Source organism: Salvelinus alpinus, chromosome 6 (assembly GCF_045679555.1).
Source record: "Salvelinus alpinus chromosome 6, SLU_Salpinus.1, whole genome shotgun sequence".
In the NCBI taxonomy this organism is placed as follows: domain Eukaryota; kingdom Metazoa; phylum Chordata; class Actinopteri; order Salmoniformes; family Salmonidae; genus Salvelinus; species Salvelinus alpinus.
The window spans coordinates 79,094,460-79,120,558 of record NC_092091.1 but is presented as its reverse complement, the minus strand read 5'-3'; the positions used below and the strand labels follow the sequence as shown (position 1 = coordinate 79,120,558).

General features: G+C 39.9%; 1 protein-coding gene across 1 annotated transcript in view; it reads right to left on the bottom strand.

Moving 5' to 3' along the window:
• Positions 1 to 280: 280 nt before the first annotated feature.
• The window catches only part of LOC139579455 (interferon-induced very large GTPase 1-like), a 57,590-nt gene continuing 31,771 nt past the window's right edge, over positions 281 to 26,099 (bottom strand). The window contains exon 7 of the mRNA XM_071408136.1: positions 281 to 5,793. Coding sequence (XP_071264237.1) covers positions 1,079 to 5,793 — 4,715 coding nt within the window. The 3' untranslated portion in view covers positions 281 to 1,078. The remainder of the gene's footprint in view (positions 5,794 to 26,099) is intronic.

Genomic DNA, 26,099 nt, shown 5'->3' with positions numbered 1-26,099 from the left:
TCGGTACCGGTACCCCCTGTATATAGGCTCGTTATTGTTATTTTATTGTGTTTCTTTTTTTGTTGTTGACCATTTTTACTTTATTTAGTAAATATTTTCTTAAGTCTTTCTTAAACTGCATTGTTGGTTAGGGGCTTGTTAGTAAGCATTTCACGTTAAGGTCTACACCTGTTGTATTCGGAACATGTGACAAATAAAAGTTGATTTGATTTGACTTAATGCTCACATTGTGCACCTTAATTTGTCTATAGCTGATTAAAATGGTATAGTCTACAACAGATTCCAAGTGAATGTTTTTAAACCAAATAATGTTTTGTTACTTCATTGATTTATATTCATCATTTGCATTATTTTACATTATGTCTGTAAAATATGTGTTCACTGCAGAAAAACAACATTTGACGTCATAAACAATATCAACTTTTTTTGTCTTCATCAGTTTGGCCAACTGAAAGTTATTCCCTCCATCTCTACAGAGTTCAATCTCACATTATTAACATAATCACCATACTTGTTGTCATTAACAGCAAAAATAAAATCATCATCAACAACAAAAATGCAATTATCCTAATCAACAACAAGATAATCATCATCAATAAAAATAAAATCATTATCATAACACTGTGAATCTCTTGGTTAACCTGTTGGTGTTCACATTTACTTTTCTTATTTGTAGGATTTCTGAATTTGCTTAAAGCGCTTGGCTTACATCTACATCTGATTAGAAAATGGTATTCCTTTCACTTCAAATTCAAAGTGTTAGCTACATATTTCATTTTGGAACATCAGATCTGTGAATTGCTAAGACGTCATATAGTTTATGAATGCATCTGTAAATATGTTATATAGAATAAAATGTTATATAGAATACAGTATGTTATATAGAATAAAATATGTTTTCCTGCTGCATTTGTTCTTTTCTAAATTGCATTGGGTTTTGACAGATCTGCACATTTCAAAAACTGTATTGAGACGACTGGCTCTACATATGTTGATTCTGTGATGTCATTTCTGGTTGTGAAGTCTATGAAAAGTCAATCATGTTTCTGGTCAACAAGTCATGATATAGTACTCCACTTTATTTCATGTTGAATGACCTTTTCAAGCTCTTCAATGCGTCATCACTTGTTAACACCTTCCAGTCCTCTGGGATATCAGCAGGACGTGCATTTACTTCATCAGCGATTGTCTCATTGAATGTGGCCATCACGTACTTCCAGTAGTCTGAAGCCTCCATACTGGAATCTCCAGTTATGATCCAGTCAGGGTAATATGTCTGGTAGTCCTTGTAGGGGTGATATTTTCCTCCAGTCTCGGCATTGGAGAACACCTCGTTACTAATCACAAGAGATGAACATATCTCAAATACTAATTTCTGTGAATAACTCTCCCTATCACCACTGATACCTAGTGAACGGTGAATGGAGGCATGGTGTTCGGAGTGCTCTTTCCCCCCTGCTTCACAAGGTACACCACAGAAGGGACATTGCTTCCCACAGCCAAACAGACTGGTGAACAACTCCTCCTGAGGCTTGAATGGAAGAGATCTGAGTCTCTCTTTGATGTCTCCTCCCTTGTTGTACTCAGCTGCCAGTGACCGCTCCATTTCTCCCACTAACTCTGTGAGGATGACAACAAACTGTTCTCTGTTTGCTTCTTCAGGAATAAGCCTACGAATGGAATCCAGAGCATCTTTGGGAAAGACAAGCTTCTCTCTAAGAGCCTCGCAAATAATGCCAATGAACGTCTTGATATCATTTACAGTAGCTTTACTGCTGACATTTGAAATGGCAGCGATTATGATTGTGATGATCTCTGACAGATGTTTTATCTCTAGTTTCTTAAGACTGTTCTCCTCTGAGAGTCGTTGGACAATCTGGTCAAACAGCCAGTCCTTCACAAACCTTTCATAATGGTTAATGTACTCTCTATATTTCTCATATTTTCCATCAGTCAAGAGTTGTTTCAAAATGGAGAACTGGAAAGCCCCTCGGGTGCTGTAAACCTCTGACCCTTCACCTGTCTTCACTTCATCAATCACATCAGGACCAATCATTTTGGACACATAGTCCTGTACAGCTGGCTCTAGACAGAGCTTTGTGAAGTCCTTGGCTTTCTTTAGGCACTGATCTCGGTTATGAAATAAGTCTATAAACTCAGTAAGGTACTTGTTCTTAGACAGTTCCAGACACTTCCTTGGGTCATTGACTTCAATGAAATCATTATGCATCTTCTGGAACTCTCTGGCTGCTCTGCCACAGATGTGTTGTTTGAGAGAAACCTCACATTCCTCACTGACTTTAACTTGTGTGTGTTGTTGCAATGTTTTGTCAACTATTCTAAGCAGTTCTTTGATGTGAGTGTCATGGTAATCAGTTTTGCTTTTCACCCTCTGGGTCATAAACTCCAGACACTGTTTTATGATGTCATCACAGAGGTCTTGTAGTTTTTTCCTGTGATGGTCGGGATCCAAGTGCTTTGCTATGTTTTTAGCCTGCTGCCACCAACTCTCTGATTCCACAACAAAGGCTTTTCTCCCACAATCCACCAGTCTGGTTCCAACCAACATCTTGTTTACATAACTCCCCCTCATTACCAGATTATCACGTAACATGAGGAAGGTATCTTGAGCCACATTTCTTCTTGGGAATCCTTTGAAGTGTATGTCAGACAGAGTTTTCCTCCACATGATTTCAAACTCTTCACTGAGGGCCTCATCTGATAGAACAGATTCTTTCTTTCTACAGTTCTGCAGCAGAGTCAGAACCTGCTTTTCCATTGTACTTGTCTGAGAACTCTTGATGTTGTCCAGTTCTGTCATTCCCTCTTTGATCTCAACAGCTCCTTGCAGTTTGTTCTTCACAGTGTTTTCTGTCTCTCGTCTCAGTGTTTTGGCACTGGACACAAAATCCTCCCTGTATTTTTCCACCAGATTGACATGGCCATCTTGTTTTTCAAAGTATTTTACTAGATTGTCTTGGATTTCCTTTTCTCCCAATGACAGTTTCCCTGATGCTTCTATCATCAAGTCTTGTAGCACATCTCTTATGGACCTCTGGGGATGTTGATCTGTCATGACAATATTGGATATTTTAGTTTCAGCACTCACCATCCATGTATACATCTCCTTCTGGAAGGTCCATTCCCAACCATTGTACTCAGAACATAATCTGGAGTATGCATCTGCAACCAAGCTGTTTCTGAAACTGAAGATGAATTTCTCAAATTTCACTGCCTCCCACAAACTTTGTGTCCACATCAGGAAATGTGTCATGTCATCATTACTCTGGCATTTTATTAAGTCTTGCATCAAGGTCTTTTTTAAATCATACACAGCCTCACTGTAGCCAGCATTGACTGGAGCCATAGGAGGAGTCCCATGCCAGAGTCCTGGGATGTAGCAGCTGCTTGTGTCTGGATCATACTCCATCACATCAGTGAACTTGGTGATATTCTCCTTCTTCTCCATTCTGGCTGCTGCCTGGGTCATTTCATTCAACTGTTCCAACAACTTATTTCTGTCCCTCATGTTGTTGTCATGAGCAGACATGTCTGACACATTCTGGTGCACAAAATGACACACTGGCTTCTTCCCCACTTCCTTCATCCTGATAAAAGCATGAACAACAATCTGTAGAATGTCTTTCATCTCTGTGGAGTTCTCCATGGACATGTTGATGATAGTGACATCACTGAGTCCAATCACCAGTGTGGCCAATTCATTGTCATGTTCATGACTGTCATCTAGTTGAGCCAACTCTGGTGATTTCAACCCCTCTGTGTCAATGACCATGATGAAGTCACATTTCAGCTCCTCCTTGAGGTCTTTGTTGACTTTAATCAGTAGCATGAAGGCCCCTCTGGTGCATCTTCCACTGCTGACAGCAAACTGGACCCCAAACATGGTGTTGAGGAGAGTGGACTTCCCAGTGCTTTGGACCCCTAAAACTGTCACAACCCGGATCTTGCTGTTGGATTGGACAAGAGTATGAAGCTGAGTCAGAACAGCTGATATCCATTTCAGAGGGATATTTGATGCATCTCCATCCACAAGCTCAATGGGGAAGCCATCCAACAGCATCTGAGCACACAATCCAGGGAGATGCTCCATCTGTTGCCATTGTAGGCTACTTTCAGGGAGGGAGCAGGAAGCTTCATATAACTGGCCCAACTCACGCAGGAAGTGTTCAAGACCCAAGGAACAATCAGATAATTGCTTATCCAAATGTTTAATGTCATCTTTTTTCTCTGGATAATGTTGGCAAAGATTTTTGTACCGGTCCCGCAAAGCAGACATGTTCTGACGTGACAGATTGTCCAGATTTATCCGCATCCATTTGAGGAAATAGGATCGCTCCGCTCCTGAACCTGACAATCCTAAAATGAAGCTTGCCATTGCATCTGACATGTCACATGTTTGTTGCTTCTTTCTCAACTCTTCCTCCTTTTTCTTCAGAGAGGTCTTATAGTGTTCAATGTTTTGATCGCCTTGTTTCCTCAGTCTACATCTCTCTTTCTCCAACTGGGAAAGCTCTTTCCAGATTTGCCCTTGTAAGGGTAGCTGTTTGTCTTTGAATTGTACTGTGTCTTTTATGTTCCTAGTGATTTTATCTGCCATCTTCCTGGCACTCTGACACTCATCACTGTCTTCATCAACCAGAATCCCACTCTGACGAGCCACGGTAACCATGTTTTCAATTGTCAATCTGTTTTTACTTTTTTCGATGATGTCACCTACAGATGACTGCAGGGTTTTGACAAATTCTGGATCATTCTGCTTCTTCTTCACAATCACATTTGTTGGGTTGATACTGTATTTTGTGATAATTTTCTTCAATGTGTCCAACCTGAATGTTTTTTTCTGAGAGTTAACAACCAGAAATAACTCTGCTTTTGTGATTTTGCCTTCCAAAACCTTGAGATCTGCCTCAAAATCATAAATGAAAATGTAAACTGCAGCTGATGTTTGACACAGAAAGGAAAACTGTGTCTTAAAGGACCTGATGTCTCCTCTGAGATTGGCTACAGACACAGGCTTAGTGAACATGTCTATGTTTCTGTTCCCACATGGAAAGTACCAGCTGATTTCAACCAGACCATCTGAGACTTGACGAGGGACATCTCCACATTCCATATCATCATGAACAAATGTATCATGGTACTGTTGAGGGTTACTAAGCAACTTGTTCAAAATCTGAGACTTGGACAAGCTACTCTCTCCTAACCTAACAAAGGACACCATCGGAATATCAGAGACAACAATTCTCTCCTCCACAAAAGCATTTGTGGCTGTTTGGGAAGAGGGTCTAAACTTCCTCACTATGTCCCTCAAGGCCCACAGCATCAAAGTGCTTTGTTTTGTGTCACAGTTGGGCAGCACGAGAGGAACAGCAAACTGACAAACAGACATTTTTTGGACCATCTCCTGTTGCAAGAAACCATCTGAGCACAGAAACAGGGCAGTTATCAGGTCCAGTGGATTAATGACATTGCTGCTATCAGTGTCAGTGGTCAGGTTGTCTACATCACAATAGGAAACCTCCTGGTCAGTGGTCAGGTTGTCTACACCACAATGGGAAACCGTGGTCAGACATTTCAGACATTTCACACTCCTAGCATTCACATTTGCCATCATTAATTTCTTCAGGAAGGCCCCTGGAAGTGACTGCATAGTGGTAAGAGGTTCATCTGATGTAGAATCAGCATTTATCTCAAGGACAGAACTTAACATCAGCTTGTTTTCATAATGATCTTCTAGTCCAGTCTTTGACAACAGCTCCCTGAGAAAAGGTCCTGTGAATAGAAATGAAAAGATAGCCATGATTACAAATCCTCTTCAACGTGTAGCAGAAAGGCACCCTAACAGGTGTTTTACGCTGTACTTTGGATGAAGTTAAAACAAGCAGAGGCAGACCATCTCTGTGGCACAGCGACTCACAGAAATGGAAACAAACATGAGAATTCAGATACAGTATGAGCTGTGAATCCATTGACCTCCTTAACTCCTAAGGGAGCTGTTATGAGACCAGATACAGTATGGTAATTTCTGTTTGGTTAAATTTGGAAACAGACATTTTACTGCAACACCAATGAAATATCCATTAAATTGAGAAATTGTCAACTATTGTGATAGATCTATATCAGTATCTCTATACATTACAGCATGGAATAAAGGTACAATAACATGTCCTGTTTCTAGAACTATATCAGTATCTCTATACATTACAGCATGGAATAAAGGTACAATAACATGTCCTGTTTCTAGAACTATATCAGTATCTCTATACATTACAGCATGGAATAAAGGTACAATAACATGTCCTGTTTCTAGATCTATATCAGTATCTCTATACATTACAGTGGGGAATAAAGGTACAATAACAGGTCCTGTTTCTAGAACTATATCAGTATCTATATACATTACAGCATGGAACAAAGGTACAATAACATGTCCTGTTTCTAGAACTATATCAGTATCTCTATACATTACAGTATGGAATAAAGGTACAATAACATGTCCTGTTTCTGGAGCTATATCAGTATCTCTATACATTACAGCATGGAATAAAGGTACAATAACATGTCCTGTTTCTAGAACTATATCAGTATCTCTCTACATTACAGCATGGAATAAAGGTACAATAACATGTCCTGTTTCTAGATATATCAGTATCTCTATACATTACAGCATGGAATAAAGGTACAATAACATGTCCTGTTTCTAGAACTATATCAGTATCTCTCTACATTACAGCATGGAATAAAGGTACAATAACATGTCCTGTTTCTAGAACTATATCAGTATCTCTATACATTACAGCATGGAATAAAGGTACAATAACATGTCCTGTTTCTAGATATATCAGTATCTCTATACATTACAGCATGGAATAAAGGTACAATAACATGTCCTGTTTCTAGCTATATCAGTATCTCTATACATTACAGCATGGAATAAAGGTACAATAACATGTCCTGTTTCTAGAACTATATCAGTATCTCTATACATTACAGCATGGAATAAAGGTACAATAACATGTCCTGTTTCTAGATCTATATCAGTATCTCTATACATTACAGCATGGAATAAAGGTACAATAACATGTCCTGTTTCTAGATCTATATCAGTATCTCTATACATTACAGCATGGAATAAAGGTACAATAACATGTCCTGTTTCTAGATCTATATCAGTATCTCTATACATTACAGCAAGGAATAAAGGTACAATAACATGTCCTGTTTCTAGCTATATCAGTATCTCTCTACATTACAGCATGGAATAAAGGTACAATAACATGTCCTGTTTCTAGATCTATATCAGTATCTCTCTACATTACAGCATGGAATAAAGGTACAATAACATGTCCTGTTTCTAGATCTATATCAGTATCTCTATACATTACAGCATGGAATAAAGGTACAATAACATGTCCTGTTTATAGAACTATATCAGTATCTCTATACATTACAGCATGGAATAAAGGTACAATAACATATCCTGTTTCTAGATCTATATCAGTATCTCTATACATTACAGCATGGAATAAAGGTACAATAACATGTCCTGTTTCTAGATCTATATCAGTATCTCTCTACATTACAGCATGGAATAAAGGTACAATAACATGTCCTGTTTCTAGAACTATATCAGTATCTCTATACATTACAGCATGGAATAAAGGTACAATAACATGTCCTGTTTCTAGATCTATATCAGTATCTCTATACATTACAGCATGGAATAAAGGTACAATAACATGTCCTGTTTCTAGAACTATATCAGTATCTCTATACATTACAGCATGGAATAAAGGTACAATAACATGTCCTGTTTCTAGAACTATATCAGTATCTCTATACATTACAGCATGGAATAAAGGTACAATAACATGTCCTGTTTCTAGATCTATATCAGTATCTCTATACATTACAGCATGGAATAAAGGTACAATAACATGTCCTGTTTCTAGATCTATATCAGTATCTCTATACATTACAGCATGGAATAAAGGTACAATAACATGTCCTTTTTCTAGATCTATATCAGTATCTCTATACATTACAGCATGGAATAAAGGTACAATAACAGGTCCTGTTTCTAGAACTATATCAGTATCTCTATACATTACAACATGGAATAAAGGTACAATAACATGTCCTGTTTCTAGACCTATTTCAGTATCTCTACACATTACAGCACGGAATAAAGGTACAATAACACGTCCTGTTTCTAGATCTATATCAGTATCTCTATACATTACAGCATGGAATAAAGGTACAATAACATGTCCTGTTTCTAGAACTATATCGGTATCTCTATACATTACAGCATGGAATAAAGGTACAATAACATGTCCTGTTTCTAGAACTATATCAGTATCTCTATACATTACAGCATGGAATAAAGGTACAATAACATGTTCTGTTTCTAGAGCTATTTCAGTATCTCTATACATTACAGCATGGAATAAAGGTACAATAACATGTCCTGTTTCTAGAGCTATTTCAGTATCTCTACACATTACAGCATGGTATAAAGACACAATAACATGTCCTGTTTCTAGAGCTATATCAGTATCTCTATACATTACAGCATGGATTAAAGGTACAATATCATGTCTTGTTTCTAGATCTATATCAGTATCTCTATACATTACAGCATGGAATAAAGGTACAATAACATGTCCTTTTTCTAGATCTATATCAGTATCTCTATACATTACAGCATGGAATAAAGGTACAATAACATGTCCTTTTTCTAGATCTATATCAGTATCTCTATACATTACAGCATGGAATAAAGGTACAATAACAGGTCCTGTTTCTAGAACTATATCAGTATCTCTATACATTACAACATGGAATAAAGGTACAATAACATGTCCTGTTTCTAGACCTATTTCAGTATCTCTATACATTACAGCATGGAATAAAGGTACAATAACATGTCCTGTTTCTAGATCTATATCAGTATCTCTATACATTACAGCATGGAATAAAGGTACAATAACATGTCCTGTTTCTAGATCTATATCAGTATCTCTATACATTACAGCATGGAATAAAGGTACAATAACATGTCCTGTTTCTAGAACTATATCAGTATCTCTATACATTACAGCATGGAATAAAGGTACAATAACATGTCCTGTTTCTAGATCTATATCAGTATCTCTATACATTACAGCATGGAATAAAGGTACAATAACATGTCCTGTTTCTAGATCTATATCAGTATCTCTATACATTACAGCATGGAATAAAGGTACAATAACATGTCCTGTTTCTAGAACTATATCAGTATCTCTATACATTACAGCATGGAATAAAGGTACAATAACATGTCCTTTTTCTAGATCTATATCAGTATCTCTACACATTACAGCATGGAATAAAGACACAATAACATGTCCTGTTTCTAGAGCTATATCAGTATCTCTATACATTACAACATGGAATAAAGGTACAATAACATGTCCTGTTTCTAGAACTATATCAGTATCTCTATACATTACAGCATGGAATAAAGGTACAATAACATGTCCTGTTTCTAGAACTATATCAGTATCTCTATACATTACAACATGGAATAAAGGTACAATAACATGTCCTGTTTCTAGATCTATATCAGTATCTCTATACATTACAGCATGGAATAAAGGTACAATAACATGTCCTGTTTCTAGATCTATATCAGTATCTCTATACATTACAGCATGGAATAAAGGTACAATAACAGGTCCTGTTTCTCGAACTATATTAGTATCTCTATACATTACAACATGGAATAAAGGTACAATAACATGTCCTGTTTCTAGATCTATATCAGTATCTCTACACATTACAGCACGGAATAAAGACACAATAACATGTCCTGTTTCTAGAGCTATATCAGTATCTCTATACATTACAGCATGGAATAAAGGTACAATATCATGTCCTGTTTCTAGACCTATTTCAGTATCTCTATACATTACAGCATGGAATACAGGTACAATAACATGTCCTGTTTCTAGAACTATATCAGTATCTCTATACATTACAGCATGGAAAAAAGGTACAATAACATGTCCTGTTTCTAGAACTATATCAGTATCTCTATACATTACAGCATGGAATAAAGGTACAATAACATGTCCTGTTTCTAGAACTATATCAGTATCTCTATACATTATAGCATGGAATAAAGGTACAATAACATGTCCTGTTTCTAGATCTATATCAGTATCTCTATACATTACAGCATGGAATAAAGGTACAATAACATGTCCTGTTTCTAGATCTATATCAGTATCTCTACACATTACAGCACGGAATAAAGGTACAATAACACGTCCTGTTTCTAGATCTATATCAGTATCTCTATACATTACAGCATGGAATAAAGGTACAATAACATGTCCTGTTTCTAGAACTATATCGGTATCTCTATACATTACAGCATGGAATAAAGGTACAATAACATGTCCTGTTTCTAGAACTATATCAGTATCTCTATACATTACAGCATGGAATAAAGGTACAATAACATGTTCTGTTTCTAGAGCTATTTCAGTATCTCTATACATTACAGCATGGAATAAAGGTACAATAACATGTCCTGTTTCTAGAGCTATTTCAGTATCTCTACACATTACAGCATGGTATAAAGACACAATAACATGTCCTGTTTCTAGAGCTATATCAGTATCTCTATACATTACAGCATGGATTAAAGGTACAATATCATGTCTTGTTTCTAGATCTATATCAGTATCTCTATACATTACAGCATGGAATAAAGGTACAATAACATGTCCTGTTTCTAGAACTATATCAGTATCTCTATACATTACAGCATGGAATAAAGGTACAATAACATGTCCGGTTTCTAGAACTATATCAGTATCTCTATACATTACAGCATGGAATAAAGGTACAATAACATGTCCTTTTTCTAGATCTATATCAGTATCTCTATACATTACAGCATGGAATAAAGGTACAATAACAGGTCCTGTTTCTAGATCTATATCAGTATCTCTATACATTACAGCATGGAATAAAGGTACAATAACAGGTCCTGTTTCTAGATCTATATCAGTATCTCTATGCATTACAGCATGGAATAAAGGTACAATAACATGTCCTTTTTCTAGATCTATATCAGTATCTCTATACATTACAGCATGGAATAAAGGTACAATAACAGGTCCTGTTTCTAGAACTATATCAGTATCTCTATACATTACAACATGGAATAAAGGTACAATAACATGTCCTGTTTCTAGACCTATTTCAGTATCTCTATACATTACAGCATGGAATAAAGGTACAAAAACATGTCCTGTTTCTAGATCTATATCAGTATCTCTATACATTACAGCATGGAATAAAGGTACAATAACATGTCCTGTTTCTAGAGCTATATCAGTATCTCTATACATTACAGCATGGAATAAAGGTACAATAACATGTCCTGTTTCTAGAGCTATATCAGTATCTCTATACATTACAGCATGGAATAAAGGTACAATAACATGTCCTGTTTCTAGAGCTATATCAGTATCTCTATACATTACAGCATGGAATAAAGGTACAATAACATGTCCTGTTTCTAGAGCTATATCAGTATCTCTATACATTACAGCATGGAATAAAGGTACAATAACATGTCCTGTTTCTAGATCTATATCAGTATCTCTATACATTACAGCATGGAATAAAGGTACAATAACATGTCCTGTTTCTAGAACTATATCAGTATCTCTATACATTACAGCATGGAATAAAGGTACAATAACATGTCCTGTTTCTAGAGCTATATCAGTATCTCTATACATTACAGCATGGAATAAAGGTACAATAACATGTCCTGTTTCTAGAGCTATATCAGTATCTCTATACATTACAGCATGGAATAAAGGTACAATAACATGTCCTGTTTCTAGATCTATATCAGTATCTCTATACATTACAGCATGGAATAAAGGTACAATAACATGTCCTGTTTCTAGAACTATATCAGTATCTCTACACATTACAGCATGGAATAAAGGTACAATAACATATCCTGTTTCTAGATCTATATCAGTATCTCTATACATTACAGCACGGAATAAAGGTACAATAACATGTCCTGTTTCTAGATCTATATCAGTATCTCTATACATTACAGCATGGAATAAAGGTACAATAACATGTCCTGTTTCTAGATCTATATCAGTATCTCTATACATTACAGCATGGAATAAAGGTACAATAACATGTCCTGTTTCTAGAACTATATCAGTATCTCTATACATTACAGCATGGAATAAAGGTACAATAACATGTCCTGTTTCTAGAACTATATCAGTATCTCTATGCATTACAGCATGGAATAAAGGTACAATAACATGTCCTTTTTCTAGATCTATATCAGTATCTCTATACATTACAGCATGGAATAAAGGTACAATAACAGGTCCTGTTTCTAGAACTATATCAGTATCTCTATACATTACAACATGGAATAAAGGTACAATAACATGTCCTGTTTCTAGACCTATTTCAGTATCTCTATACATTACAGCATGGAATAAAGGTACAAAAACATGTCCTGTTTCTAGATCTATATCAGTATCTCTATACATTACAGCATGGAATAAAGGTACAAAAACATGTCCTGTTTCTAGATCTATATCAGTATCTCTATACATTACAGCATGGAATAAAGGTACAATAACATGTCCTTTTTCTAGATCTATATCAGTATCTCTATACATTACAGCATGGAATAAAGGTACAATAACATGTCCTGTTTCTAGATCTATATCAGTATCTCTATACATTACAGCATGGAATAAAGGTACAATAACATGTCCTGTTTCTAGAACTATATCAGTATCTCTATACATTACAGCATGGAATAAAGGTACAATAACATGTCCTGTTTCTAGAACTATACCAGTATCTCTATACATTACAGCATGGAATAAAAGGTACAATAACATGTCCTGTTTCTGTAGTGTGAGGCAGCTTGATGTACATGTAGTGTACCCGCCCTGGACAGAACGCTAGTCTATTGCAGGGCCTTACCCCCAATATATCTTCTTAATGCTGAATGCCAAGCATTGATTAATTTAGTCCCAGTTTTACAGTGTTTGGTATGACTCGCCTGGGCATCAAACTCCCAACCTACCAATCGCAAGCCGGACACTAAAGACAAGGCTAGTGGTTAGTTGAATGAGACACCAAAATTATTCTGGACAATCCTTGCATACACCGTTTTCTCAGCACTTTTGGCTGTTGTTGCGTCACATGACTTCCTGGATAAGCTGATGATGGAAAGTGTCCCGATGTAACTAAACATCTGGACACCAAATGATCATCCAAGTCTTATGTGTAATTATTGAAGAACCACGTTAAAGACAGTAGCAATTTTGGTTTTATGAATCAAGATAAGGTGTCTGTTTTGGTTAGAAGCAATTAATTTAGCAAATCAAAATCATTTGGATTTGTGTGCCAGTGAAAACTGTTTTCACAACGTAACATGAGACTAAAAAAGTTACTTTGTTACAGCGCATTTCAGAGATCTGCATCCCCCAAAAATAGACAGCTGGATCCAGGATTCTTACAGGGTTTCAAGTTCAATGTCTAATTGAACTGTTAAATGTTTACCATATTATATAATGATGAACATAAATGTAGCCATACGGCAATACATAGCATAGTGGTTAAGAGCATTTGGGACAGTAATCAAAAGATTGCTGGTTCAAATCCCTGAGTCGACTAGGTGAAAAATCTGGCAATGTTCCCTTGAGGAAGGCACTTAACCCACATTTCTCCTTTAAGTCGCTCTGGATAAGAGCATCTGCTAAATGGATCAAATGTACAGTAAATATAAACACATGCAAGGAAAGAAGAAAAGCAATGTTTCCATCAAGACACCAGACATTGGTTTTAAACATTTAATTAAAGGTTGATGTCCGCACCCCCGTGGAAATCCAATGAGCATATAAAAAAAACATCCCCATAAAAATCTATCAGTTTAAACTAGAGATATGTTTTTTTTTGCATTGGATGTGTCTCAAGGTGACAGAGCTAGAGCGGTGTTTGTCAGACCATGAGACATCCCAACAATCAGTCTTCTCACATAATCGTCTGTAGCGTCCGAACGGTTTGGCCTAGAAACTATAATGACTCATCTATGGAAAGATGACTCTCACAAAAACGATGGTGTCCTCCATTTTGAAAACTTGTCTGAAGTCGGTACAGCCGATCTGCCAACTTCTGTCTGTAGTGTCCGAACAGTTTGGGCTACACGCTAATATGTCCACTCTGTGCAAAGCTGAGACTCTCCCGAACACGTACATGTCAGTCATTTTGCTCTCGTCTGAAGGTCCCCCAGTATCAGTTGAAAAAATGAATGGAAGTACAGTGTATTTGAAATGTATTCAGACCCCTTCTCTTTTTCAACATTTTGTTACGTTACAGCCTTATTCTAAAATTGATTAAAAATAAATAAAAAATCATGTTTGCTAACGTATTATTTAAAATAAACTGAAATACGGTCCCACAGTTGACAGTGCATGTAAGAGCAAAAACCAAGCCATGAGGTCGAAGGAATTGTCTGTAGAGCCCCGAGACAGGATTGTGTCGAGGCACAGATCTGGGGAAGGGTACCTTTTTTGGTACCCTTCCCCAAGAACACAATGGCCTCAATCAATCTTAAAAGGAAAACGTTTGGAACCACGAAAACTCTTCCTAGAGCTGGCTGCCCAGCCAAACTGAGCAATCGGTAGATAAGGGTCGTGGTCAGGGAGGTGACCAAGAACCCGACGGTCACTCTGACAGAGCTCCAGAGTTCCTCTGTGGAGATGGGAACTTCCAGAAGGAAAACCATCTCTGCAGCACTCCACCAAACAGGCCTTTATGGTAAGAGTGGCCAGACGGAAGCCACTCCTCAGTAAAATAAATATGACAGCCCGCTTGGAGTTTGCCAAAAGGCAAGGACTCTCAGACCATGAGAAACAAGATTCTTTGGTCTGATGAAACCAAGATTGAACTCTTTGGCTTGAATCCCAAGCGTCATGTCTGGAGGAAAGCTGGCACCATCCCTATGGTGAAGCATGGTGGTGGCAGCAACATGCTGTGTGGATGTTTTTCAGTGGCAAGGACTGGGAGACTAGTCAGGATCGAGGGAAAGGTGAATGGAGCAAAGTACAGAGAGATCCTTGATGAAAACCTGGGGCAAAGGCCAACTAAGTACACAGCCAAGACAATTCAGGAGTGGCTTCGGGAAAAGTCTCTGAATTTCCTTTAGTGGCCCAGCCAGAGGCCGGACTTGAACCCGATCAAACATCTCTGGAGAGACCTGAAAATAGCTGTGCAGCGACGCTCCCAATCCAACCTGACAGAGCTTGAGAGGATCTATAGAGAAGAATGGGAGAAACTCCCCAAATATAGGTGTGCAGAGAAGACTCGAGGTTGTAATTGCTGCCAAAGGTGCTTCAACAAAGTACTGAGTAACGGGTCTGAATACTCACGTAAATGTTATTTACCTACTTTATTTTTAATAAATGTTCAAACATTTCTAAAAAACAGTTTTTGCTTTGTCATTATGGGGTATTGTGTGTAATATGATGAGGGGAAAAATTATTTAATCTATTCTAGAATAAGGCTGTAACGTCACTAAATGTGGAAAACTTAAGGGGTCTGAATACTTTCCGAATGCACTGTATATATAGAGACTGTTTAGTGCCAAAAATAAGGGTTTAAATACATGTAATAATAAACAAATAATGTTTCCTAATCTTTATTACATCTCTAGATATAGGACAGACACTTCAGAACAGACTTCATTTTTATTTTAGGGGGGGACTATCGTTGTTCCATGTGTAGAATCTGTTATGCAATGCGTTTGTGTGGGCTAATAGCAGTAAGGCCCAAATTTTTTTGGTATTTCTTTGATACTTCAAGGGTTCTTAAAATTCAAAATCAAATTGCAAAATGATCCTTGGGATGACTTTCTTAAAATAATTCCATATAGCTTAGTAGCTGCACCATCGAGAGCATCCTGACCGTTTGCATCACCGCTTGGTATGGAAATTGCTCGGCCTCCGACCGTAAGGTGCAACAGAGGGTAGTGCGTACGGCCAAGTACATCACTGGTGCCGAGCTTTCTGCCATCCAGGACCTCTATACCAGGTGGTGTCAGAGGAAGGCCCTAAAAATGGTCAGACTCCAAACACCCAAGTCAAAGACTGTTCTTTCTGCTACCGCACTGCAAGCAGTACCGGAGCGCCAAGTCTAGGTCCAGAAGGCTCCTTAACTTCTCTAGGATATGTGGGACGGTAGCGTCCCACTTGGCCAAAATCCAGAAAAAATGTAGCGCGCCAAATTCAAATATATTACTATAAAAATCAATCTTTCATGAAATCACACATGAAAGACACCAAATTAAAGCTACACGTTGTGAATCCAGCCAACATGTCTGATTTCAAAAAAGATTTACGGGTAAAGCACACCAAACAATTAGCTCAGTACATAGCCATAGAAAAACACAGCCATTTTCCCAGCAAAAGATAATAGTAACAAAAACCAGAAATAGAGATAAAATGAATCACTAACCTTTGAACATCTTCATCAGATGACACTCATATGACATCATGTTACACAATACATTTATGTTTTGTTCAATAATGTGCATATTTATATCCACAAATCTCGGTTTACATTGGCGCCATGTTCAGAAATGCCTCCAAAATATCCGGAGAAATTACAGAGAGCCACGTCAAATAACAGAAATACTCATAAACTTTGATGAAAGATACATGTTTTACATATAATTAAAGATACACTGGTTCTTCACCTGTTAGGGCTGCAAGCCCGACGTCGGTACACCTATGACAACATCCAGCTCAAGTGCAGGGCGCGAAATTCAAAATATATATTTTTAAAATATTTAACTTTCACACATTAACAAGTCCAATACAGCATTTGAAAGATAAACATCTTGTGAATCCAGCCAACATGTCCGATTTTTAAAATGTTTTACAGCGAAAACACCACATATATTTATGTTAGTTCACCACCAAATACAAAAGAGGACAGACATTTTTCACAGCACAGGTAGCATGTACAAAGCCAACCTAACTAACCTAGAACCAACCAAACTAACCTAGAAACAACTTCCTCAGATGACAGTCCTATAACATGTTACACAATAAATCTATGTTTTGTTCGAAAAATGTGCATATTTGAGCTATAAATCAGTTTTACATTGCTGCTACCATCACAGCTACCTTACAAAATGCACCGAAGCAGCCAGAGTAAATACAGACACCAACGTCAACGACCTAATTACTCATCATAAAACATTTCAGAAAAATATATGGTGTATAGCAAATGAAAGACAAATATCTTGTGAATATAGCCAATATTTCCGATTTTTTAAGTGTTTTACAGCGAAAACACAATATAGCGTTATATTAGCTTACTGCAATAGCCAACACACAAAAACATTGATTCAAGGAAAAAAGTGGCGATAGCACAGTTCGACAGATATATGAAATAGCATCCCAAATTGGGTCCTACTTTTGTTGATCTTCCATCAGAATGTTGTACAAGGTGTCCTTTGTCCAGAACCGTCTTTGTTTGGATCCAGAACGAACTCTTTCCCTCTTGAATTAGCAAGCACACTGGCCATGCGGGGCTAACCTCTCCTTCGCGAACAAAATCATAGAACGCAACACGCCAAAAGTCCAGAATAAATTTCAACATTCTAATAAAACTATATTAAAAAAACATACTTTAGGATGATATTGTGACATGTATCAAATAAAATTTAAGACGGAGAGTGTATTCGTCCATAACGACGGCTTTCCAGAAGGCGAGTCCAGGTCCAACCTCGCGCTTTGGGAAAAAAAAAAAATGGCGGTCCCTTCACTCCAAGAGGACGTATTCAATCTCAGAACGAGATGATCAACTGATTTCTGCTCTCACTTCCTCTTGACACCCAGGGGAAGGTGTATGACGTGTCTCTAGACTCCTAAGTGACATGACCATTTATAGACAAGCTCTTGAAAAGAGACCTCGCTTTCAGAAATCTCACTTCCGAATAGGAAGCTGGCTGCAGAAGGAGTTCTGTTTCACTTAGAGAAACAATTCAAACGGTTTTAGAAACTAGAGAGTGTTTTCTATCCAATAGTAATAATAATAATAATAATAATAATATGCATATTGTACGAGCAAGAATTGAATACGAGGCCGTTTGAAATGGGCACCTCTTTCCAGGTTACTCAATACTGCCCCTTCAGCCATAAGAAGTTAATGCAACCGCTGTGTCAGATTTTTTTTTTACTTTAGGAAAAAGCATACCATGCAATAATCTGAGACGGCGCTCAGAAATACACAACATTACTCGGCCATGTTGGAGTCAACAGAAATACGAAATGACATCATAAATATTCCCTTACCTTTGATTATCTTCATCAGAATGCAGTGCCAGGAATCCTAGTTCCACAAAAAATCGTTGTTTTGTTCGATAATGTCCATTACTTATGTCCAATTAGCTAATTTTGCTAGCATGAGTAGTACACGTGTCCAAATGCTCGCGCAGATGCAGGCAAACGTCGGACGAAAACTTCAAAAAAGTTATATTCCAGGTCGAATAAACTGGTCAAACTTAGTAGAGAATCAATCTTCAGGATGTTGTTATCATTTATATCCAATAAGGTTCCAACTGGAGAATTCTTTTCAGTCTCTATAAGTAATGGAACGCAAGACGATATAATGAGAAAAGCGCGTGACCAAGAACTGGCAATCTGCCAGACCACTGACTCATTCCCCTCCCATCCGGTCCCACAACACAGCATAAGCTTCATTCCACGTTCTACTGACTGTTGACATCTAGTGGAAGGCGAATGAAGTGCAAACAGATCCATATATTACAGGGAATTGAATAGGCGATGACTTTAACAACGACCAGTCTCAGAATTTTCACTTCCTGTTTGGATTTTTTCTCAGGTTTTTGCCTGCCATATGAGTTCTGTTAAACTCACAGACATCATTCAAACATTTTTAGAAACTTCAGAGTGTTTTCTATCCAATAGTAATAATAATATGCATATATTAGCATGTGGGACAGAGTAGGAGGCAGTTCACTACGGGCACGAAATTCATCCAAAAGTGAAAATGCTGCCCCCTACACCAAAGAGGTTAACAGCTTCTACCCCCAAACTATAAGACTTCTGAACAATTAATCAAATGGCTACCCGGACTATTTGCATTGACCCCCTTATTTTATTCATATTTATTCTTGGTTTTTTTTGCACTGACTGTCTAGCACACGCTCAATGTACACTCAGTGGACTAACCACACTCCCACACATACAACTTCCGGCGCCGACAGAGACGGTCGCCTCGCTTCGCGTTCCTAGGAAACTATGCAGTATTTCGTTTTTTTATGTGTTATTTCTTACATTGTTACCCCAGGAAATCTTAGATTTTATTACATACAGTCGGGAGGAACTATTGGATATAAGAGCAACGTCAACACACCAACAATACGACCAGGAATACAACTTTCCCGAAGCGGACCCTCTGTTTGGCCCACCACTCAAGACAATGGATCGGATCCCAGCCGGCGACCCAAAACAACGGCGCCGTAGAAGGAGAAGACGAAGCGGTCTTCTGGTCAGGCCCTGGAGACAGGCACATCTCGCACCGCTCCCGAGCATACTAATCGCCAATGTCCAGTCTCTTGACAACAATTTAGACGAAATCCGAGCAAGGGTTGCATTCCAGAGAGACATCAGAGACTGCAATGTTCTTTGTTTCACAAAAAACATGGCACACTCGAGACACGCTATCGGAGTCGGTACAGCCACCTGGTCTCTTCACGCATCGCGCCGACAGAAACAAGCAGCTCTCCGGTAAGAAGAAGGGTATGGATGTATGCCTTATGATTAACGAGACGTGGTGTGATCATAACAACATAGAGGAACTCAAGTCCTTCTGTTCACCTGACTTAGAATTCCTCACAATCAAATGCACACCGCATTATCTACCAAAGGAATTCTCTTCGATTATAATCACAGCCGTATATATCCCCCCCAAGCAGACATATCGATGGGCCTGAACGAACTTCACTGGACTATATGTAAACTGGAAACCACATATCCTGAGGCTGCATTTATTGTAGCTGGGGATTTTAACAAGGCTAATCTGAAAACAAGGCTCCCTAAATTCTATCAGCATATCGATTGCGCTACCCGGGCTGGCAAAACCCTAGATCATTGTTATTCTAACTTCCGCGACGCATATAAGGCCCTCCTCCGCCCTCCTTTCGGAAAAGCTGCCCACGACTCCATTTTGTTGCTCCCAGCCTATAGACAAAAACTAAAACAGGACTGGAAAATGGACTGGAATATGTTCCGCATAGCGTCGGATAAAAACATTGATGTAAACGCTGAGCGGTGAGCGAGTTTATCAGCAAGTGCATTGGTGATGTTGTACCCACAGCGTATATTAAAACAATCCCAAACTAGAAACCGTGGATTGATGGCAGCATTCGTGCAAAACTGAAAGCGCAAACCAGTGCTTTTAATCAGGGCAAGGTGACCGGAAACATGACCGAATACAAACAGTGTAGTTATTCCCTCCACAAGGCAATCAAACAAGCTAAGCGTCAGTATAGAGACAAAGTAGAGTCGCAATTCAACGGCTCAGACACGAGAGGTATGTGGCAGGGTCTACAGTCAATCACGGACTACAAAAGGAAAATCAGCCCCGTTGCTGACCAGGATGTCTTGCTCCCAGACAGACTAAACAACTTCTTTGCTCGCTTTGAGGACAATACAGTGCCACTGACACGGCCCGCTACCAAAACCTGCGGGCTCTCCTTCACTGCAGCCAACGTGAGTAAAACATTTAAATGTGTTAACCCTCGCAAGGCTGCAGGCCCAGACGGCATCCCCAGCCGCGTCCTCAGAGCATGCGCAGACCAGCTGGCTGGTGTGTTTACGGACATATTCAATCAATTCTTATCCCAGTCTGCTGTTCTCACATGCTTCAAGAGGGCCACCATTGTTCCTGTTCCCAAGAAAGCTAAGGTAACTGAGCTAAATGACTACCGCCCCTTAGCACTCACTTCTGGCATCATGAAGTGCTTTGAGATACCAGTCAAGGACCATATCACCTCCACCCTACCTGACACCCTAGACCCACTCCAATTTGCTTACCGCCCCAATAGGTCCACAGACAACGCAATCACTCTGCACACTGCCCTAACTCACCTGGAAAAGAGGAATACCTATGTAAGAATGCTGTTCATCGACTACAGCTCAGCATTTAACACCATAGTACCCTTCAAACTCGTCATTAAGCTCGAGACCCTGGGTCCTGACCCTGCCCTGTGCAACTGGGTCCTGGACTTCCTGATGGGCCGCTCCCAGGTGGTGAGGGTAGGTAACAACATCTCCACCCCGCTGATCCTCAACACTGGGGCCCCACAAGGGTGCGTTCTCAGCCCTCTCCTGTACTCCCTGTTCACCCACGACTGCGTGGCCATGCACGCCTCCAACTCAATCATCAAGTTTGCAGATGACACTACAGTGGTAGGCTTGATTACCAACAACAACGAGACGGCCTACAGGGAGGAGGTGAGGGTCCTCGGAGTGTGGTGTCAGGAAAATAACCTCACACTCAACGTCAACAAAACAAAGGAGATGATCGTGGACTTCAGGAAACAGCAGAGGGAGCAGCCCCCTATCCACATCGACGGGACAGTAGTGGAGAGGGTGGAAAGTTTTAAGTTCCTCGGCGTACACATCCCGGACAAACTGAAATGGTTCAACCTCAGGAGGCTGAAGAAATTCGGCTTGTCACCAAAAACACTCACAAACTTTTACAGATGCACATGTATGGCAACTGCTCCGCCCATAACCGTAAGGTTCTCCAGAGGATAGTGAGACCTACAAAACGCATCACCGAGGGCAAACTACATGCCCTCCAGGACACCTACACCACCGCCAAAAAGATCATCAAGGACAACGACCACCCGAGCCACTGCCTGTTCACCCCGCTATCATCCAGAAGGCGAGGTCAGTACAGGTGCATCAAAGCGGGGACCGAGAGACTGAAAAACAGCTTCTATCTCAAGGCCATCAGACTGTTAAACAGCCATCACTAACATTGAGTGGCTGCTGCCAACATACTGACTCAACTCTAATAATGGAAAAATGTATGTAATAAATGTATCACTAGCCACTTTAAACAATGCCACTTTATATAATGTTTACATACCCTACATTACTCATCTCATATGTATATACTGTACTCTATACCATCTACTGCATCTTGCCTATGCCGTTTGGCCATCACTCATTCATATATTTTCATTTCGCTACACTCACATTAACATCTGCTAACCATGTGTATGTGACAAATAAAATTTGGTTTGATTTGACATACTACACTGACACTGACACTCCACACACACACATTCCCTCACACTCTTCACATACGCTGCTGCTACTCTGTTTATTATCTATGCATAGTCATTTTACCCCTACCTACATGTAATTACCTCGACCAACCAGTGTCCCTGCACATTGACTCAGTACTAGTACCCTTTCTATATAGCCTCATTTTGTAATTTTATTACTATTTTTCCCTTTAGTTTATTATTTAGCAAGTATTTCTTCTTTATTTACTCTGCATCGTTGGTTAAGGACTTGTAAGTAGCATTTCACTGTAATGTCTACACCTGTTGTATTGTTGGTTAAGGACTTGTAAGTAGCATTTCACTGTAATGTCTACACCTGTTGTATTGTTGGTTAAGTACTTGTAAGTAGCATTTCACTGTAATGTCTACACCTGTTGTATTGTTGGTTAAGGACTTGTAAGTAGCATTTCACTGTAATGTCTACACCTGTTGTATTGTTGGTTAGGGACTTGTAAGTAGCATTTCACTGTAATGTTTACACCTGTTGTATTGTTGGTTAAGGACTTGTAAGTAGCATTTCACTGTAATGTCTACACCTGTTGTATTGTTGGTTAAGGACTTGTAAGTAGCATTTCACTGTAATGTCTACACCTGTTGTATTGTTGGTTAAGGACTTGTAAGTAAGCATTTCACTGTAATGTCTACACCTGTTGTATTGTTGGTTAAGGGCTTGTAAGTAAGCATTTCATTGTAATGTCTACACCTGTTGTATTGTTGGTTAAGGGCTTGTAAGTAAGCATTTCACTGTAATGTCTACACCTGTTCTATTGTTTGTTAAGGGCTTGTAAGTAAGCATTTCACTGTAAGGTTTACACCTGTTGTACTTTTTTTAAAGGGCTTGTAAAGTAGAGGTAGACCGATTATGATTTGTCACCGCCGATACCGATTATTGGAGGACCAAAAAAAGCCGATACCGATTAATCGTGCGATTTTTATATATATATTTGTAATAATGACAATTACAACAATACTGAATGAACAATGAAAACTTATTTTAACTTAATATAATACATAAATAAAATCTATTTAGTCTCAAATAAATAATGAAACATGTTCAATTCGGTTTAAATATTGCAAAAACAAAGTGTTGGAAAAGAAAGTAAAAGTGCAATATGTGCCATGTAAAAAAGCTAACGTTTAAGTTCCTTGCTCAGAACATGAGAACATATTTTTAATTTTTTTATTTCACCTTTATTTAACCAGGTAGGCAAGTTGAGAACAAGTTCTCATTTACAATTGCGACCTGGCCAAGATAAAGCAAAGCAGTTCGACACATACAACAACACAGAGTTACACATGGAGTAAAACAAACATACAGTCAATAATACGGTAGAAAAAGAAGTCTATATACAATGTGAGCAATGAGGTGAGATAAGGGAGGTAAAGGCAAAAAAAGGCCATGGTGGCGAAGTAAATACAATATAGCAAGTAAAACACTGGAATGGTAGATTTGCAGTGGGAGAATGTGCAAGGAAGAGATAGAAATAATGGGGTGCAAAGGAGCAAAATAAATAAATAAATAAATACAGTAGGGGGAGAGGTAGTTGTTTGGGCTAAATTATAGATGGGCTATGTACAGGTGCAGTAATCTGTGAGCTGCTCTGACAGCTGGTGCTTAAAGCTAGTGAGGGAGATAAGTGTTTCCAGTTTCAGAGATTTTTGTAGTTCGTTCCAGTCATTGGCAGCAGAGAACTGGAAGGAGAGGTGGCCAAAGGAAGAATTGGTTTTGGGGGTGACCAGAGAGATATACCTGCTGGAGCGCGTGCTACAGGTGGTTGCTGCTATGGTGACCAGCGAGCTGAGATAAGGGGGGACTTTACCTAGCAGGGTCTTGTAGATGACCTGGAGCCAGTGGGTTTGGCGACGAGTATGAAGCGAGGGCCAGCCAACGAGAGCGTACAGGTCGCAGTGGTGGGTAGTATATGTGTCACGCCCTGGCCTTAGTATTATTTGTTTTCTTTATTATTTTAGTTAGGTCAGGGTGTGACATGGGGTATGTGTGTGTTTTGGGTGATTATATGGTATAGGGGGTGTTGGTTGTAGTGTATGGGTTTGTGTTGAGTGTATGTGTCTAGGTATGTCTATGGTTGAGTGTAGGTGTTTAGGAAAGTCTATGGTTGCCTGATTTGGTTCTCAATCAGAGACAGCTAGTTATGGTTGTCTCAGATTGGGAGCCATATTTAAGGTAGCCATAGGCTTTAGGTGTTTGTGGGTAATTGTCTATGTTGAACGTTTGTAGCCTGTGTGTGTGCACTACGTTTATAGCTTTACGGTCGTTTGTTTGTTTTGTTAGTTTTTGTAAGAGTGTTTCTTTTCGTGTTACGTCTTCGTCTTCAAAATAAAAGGAAGATGTATTCATATCCCGCTGCGCCTTGGTCCGTCTCTCCTCCACACGATCGTGACAGAATTACCCACCAAACAAGGATCATGCAGCGTGATCAGTGGCAACAGGAGCAAGGAACAAAGGATTCATGGACATGGGAGGAGATATTGGATGGTAAGGGACCTTGGGCACAACCGGGAGAATATCGCCTCCCTCGTGAAGAGCTGGAGGCAGCGAAAGCCGAGAGGAGGCGATATGAGGAGGCAGCACGGAGGCAAGGCTGGAAGCCCGCAAGTACAACCCAAAAATGTATTGGGGGGGGGCTTAGAGGTAGTGGGCCGAGGGCAGGTAGGAGACCTGCGCCCACTTCCCAGGCTAACCGTGGAGAGCGGGAGTACGGGCGGACACCATGTTACGCAGTAGAGCGCACGGTGTCTCCTGTACGTGTTCATAGCCCGGTGCGGGTTATTCCACCTCCCCGCACTGGTAGGGCTAGATTGGGCATTGAGCCAGGTGCCATGAAGCCGGCTCAACGCGTCTGGTCTCCAGTGCGTCTCCTCGGGCCGGCTTACATGGCACCAGCCTTACGCATGGTGTCCCCGGTTCGCCTACATAGCCCGGTGCGGGTTATTCCACCTCCCCGCACTGGGCGGGCGACGGGGACCATTCAACCAGGTAAGGTTGGGCAGGCTCGGTGCTCAAGGGAGTCATTACGCCTGCACGGTCCGGTATTTCCGGCGCCACCTCCCCGCCCCAGTCCAGTTCCACCAGTGCCTACACCACGCACCAGGCTTCCAGTGTGTCTCCAGAGCCCTGTTCCTCCTCCACGCACTCGTCCAATGGTGCGTGTCTCCCGCCCATTATCACCTGTGCCTACGCCACGGACCAAGTCTCCTGTGCGTCTCCAGAGTCCTGTGCATCCTGTTGCTGCTCCCCGCACTAGCCTTGAAGTGCGTGTCCCCAGCCCGGTACCACCAGTGCCGGCACCACGCACTAGGCCTAATGTGCGTATCCAGGGTCCAGTATGCCCTGTTCCTTCTCCCCGCACTAGCTTTGAGATGCGTGTCTCCAGCCCGGTACCACCAGTTCCGGCACCACGCACCAGGCCTACAGTGCGCCTCATCCGGCCAGAGCCATCCGTCGCCCCAGCGCAATCTGAGCCATCCGTCTCCCCAGCGCCATCTGAGCCATCCGCCTCCCCAGCGCCATCTGAGCCATCCGTCTCCCCAGCGCCATCTGAGCCATCCGTCTGCCCAGCGCCATCTGAGCCATCCGTCTGCCCAGTGCCGTCTGAGTCATCTG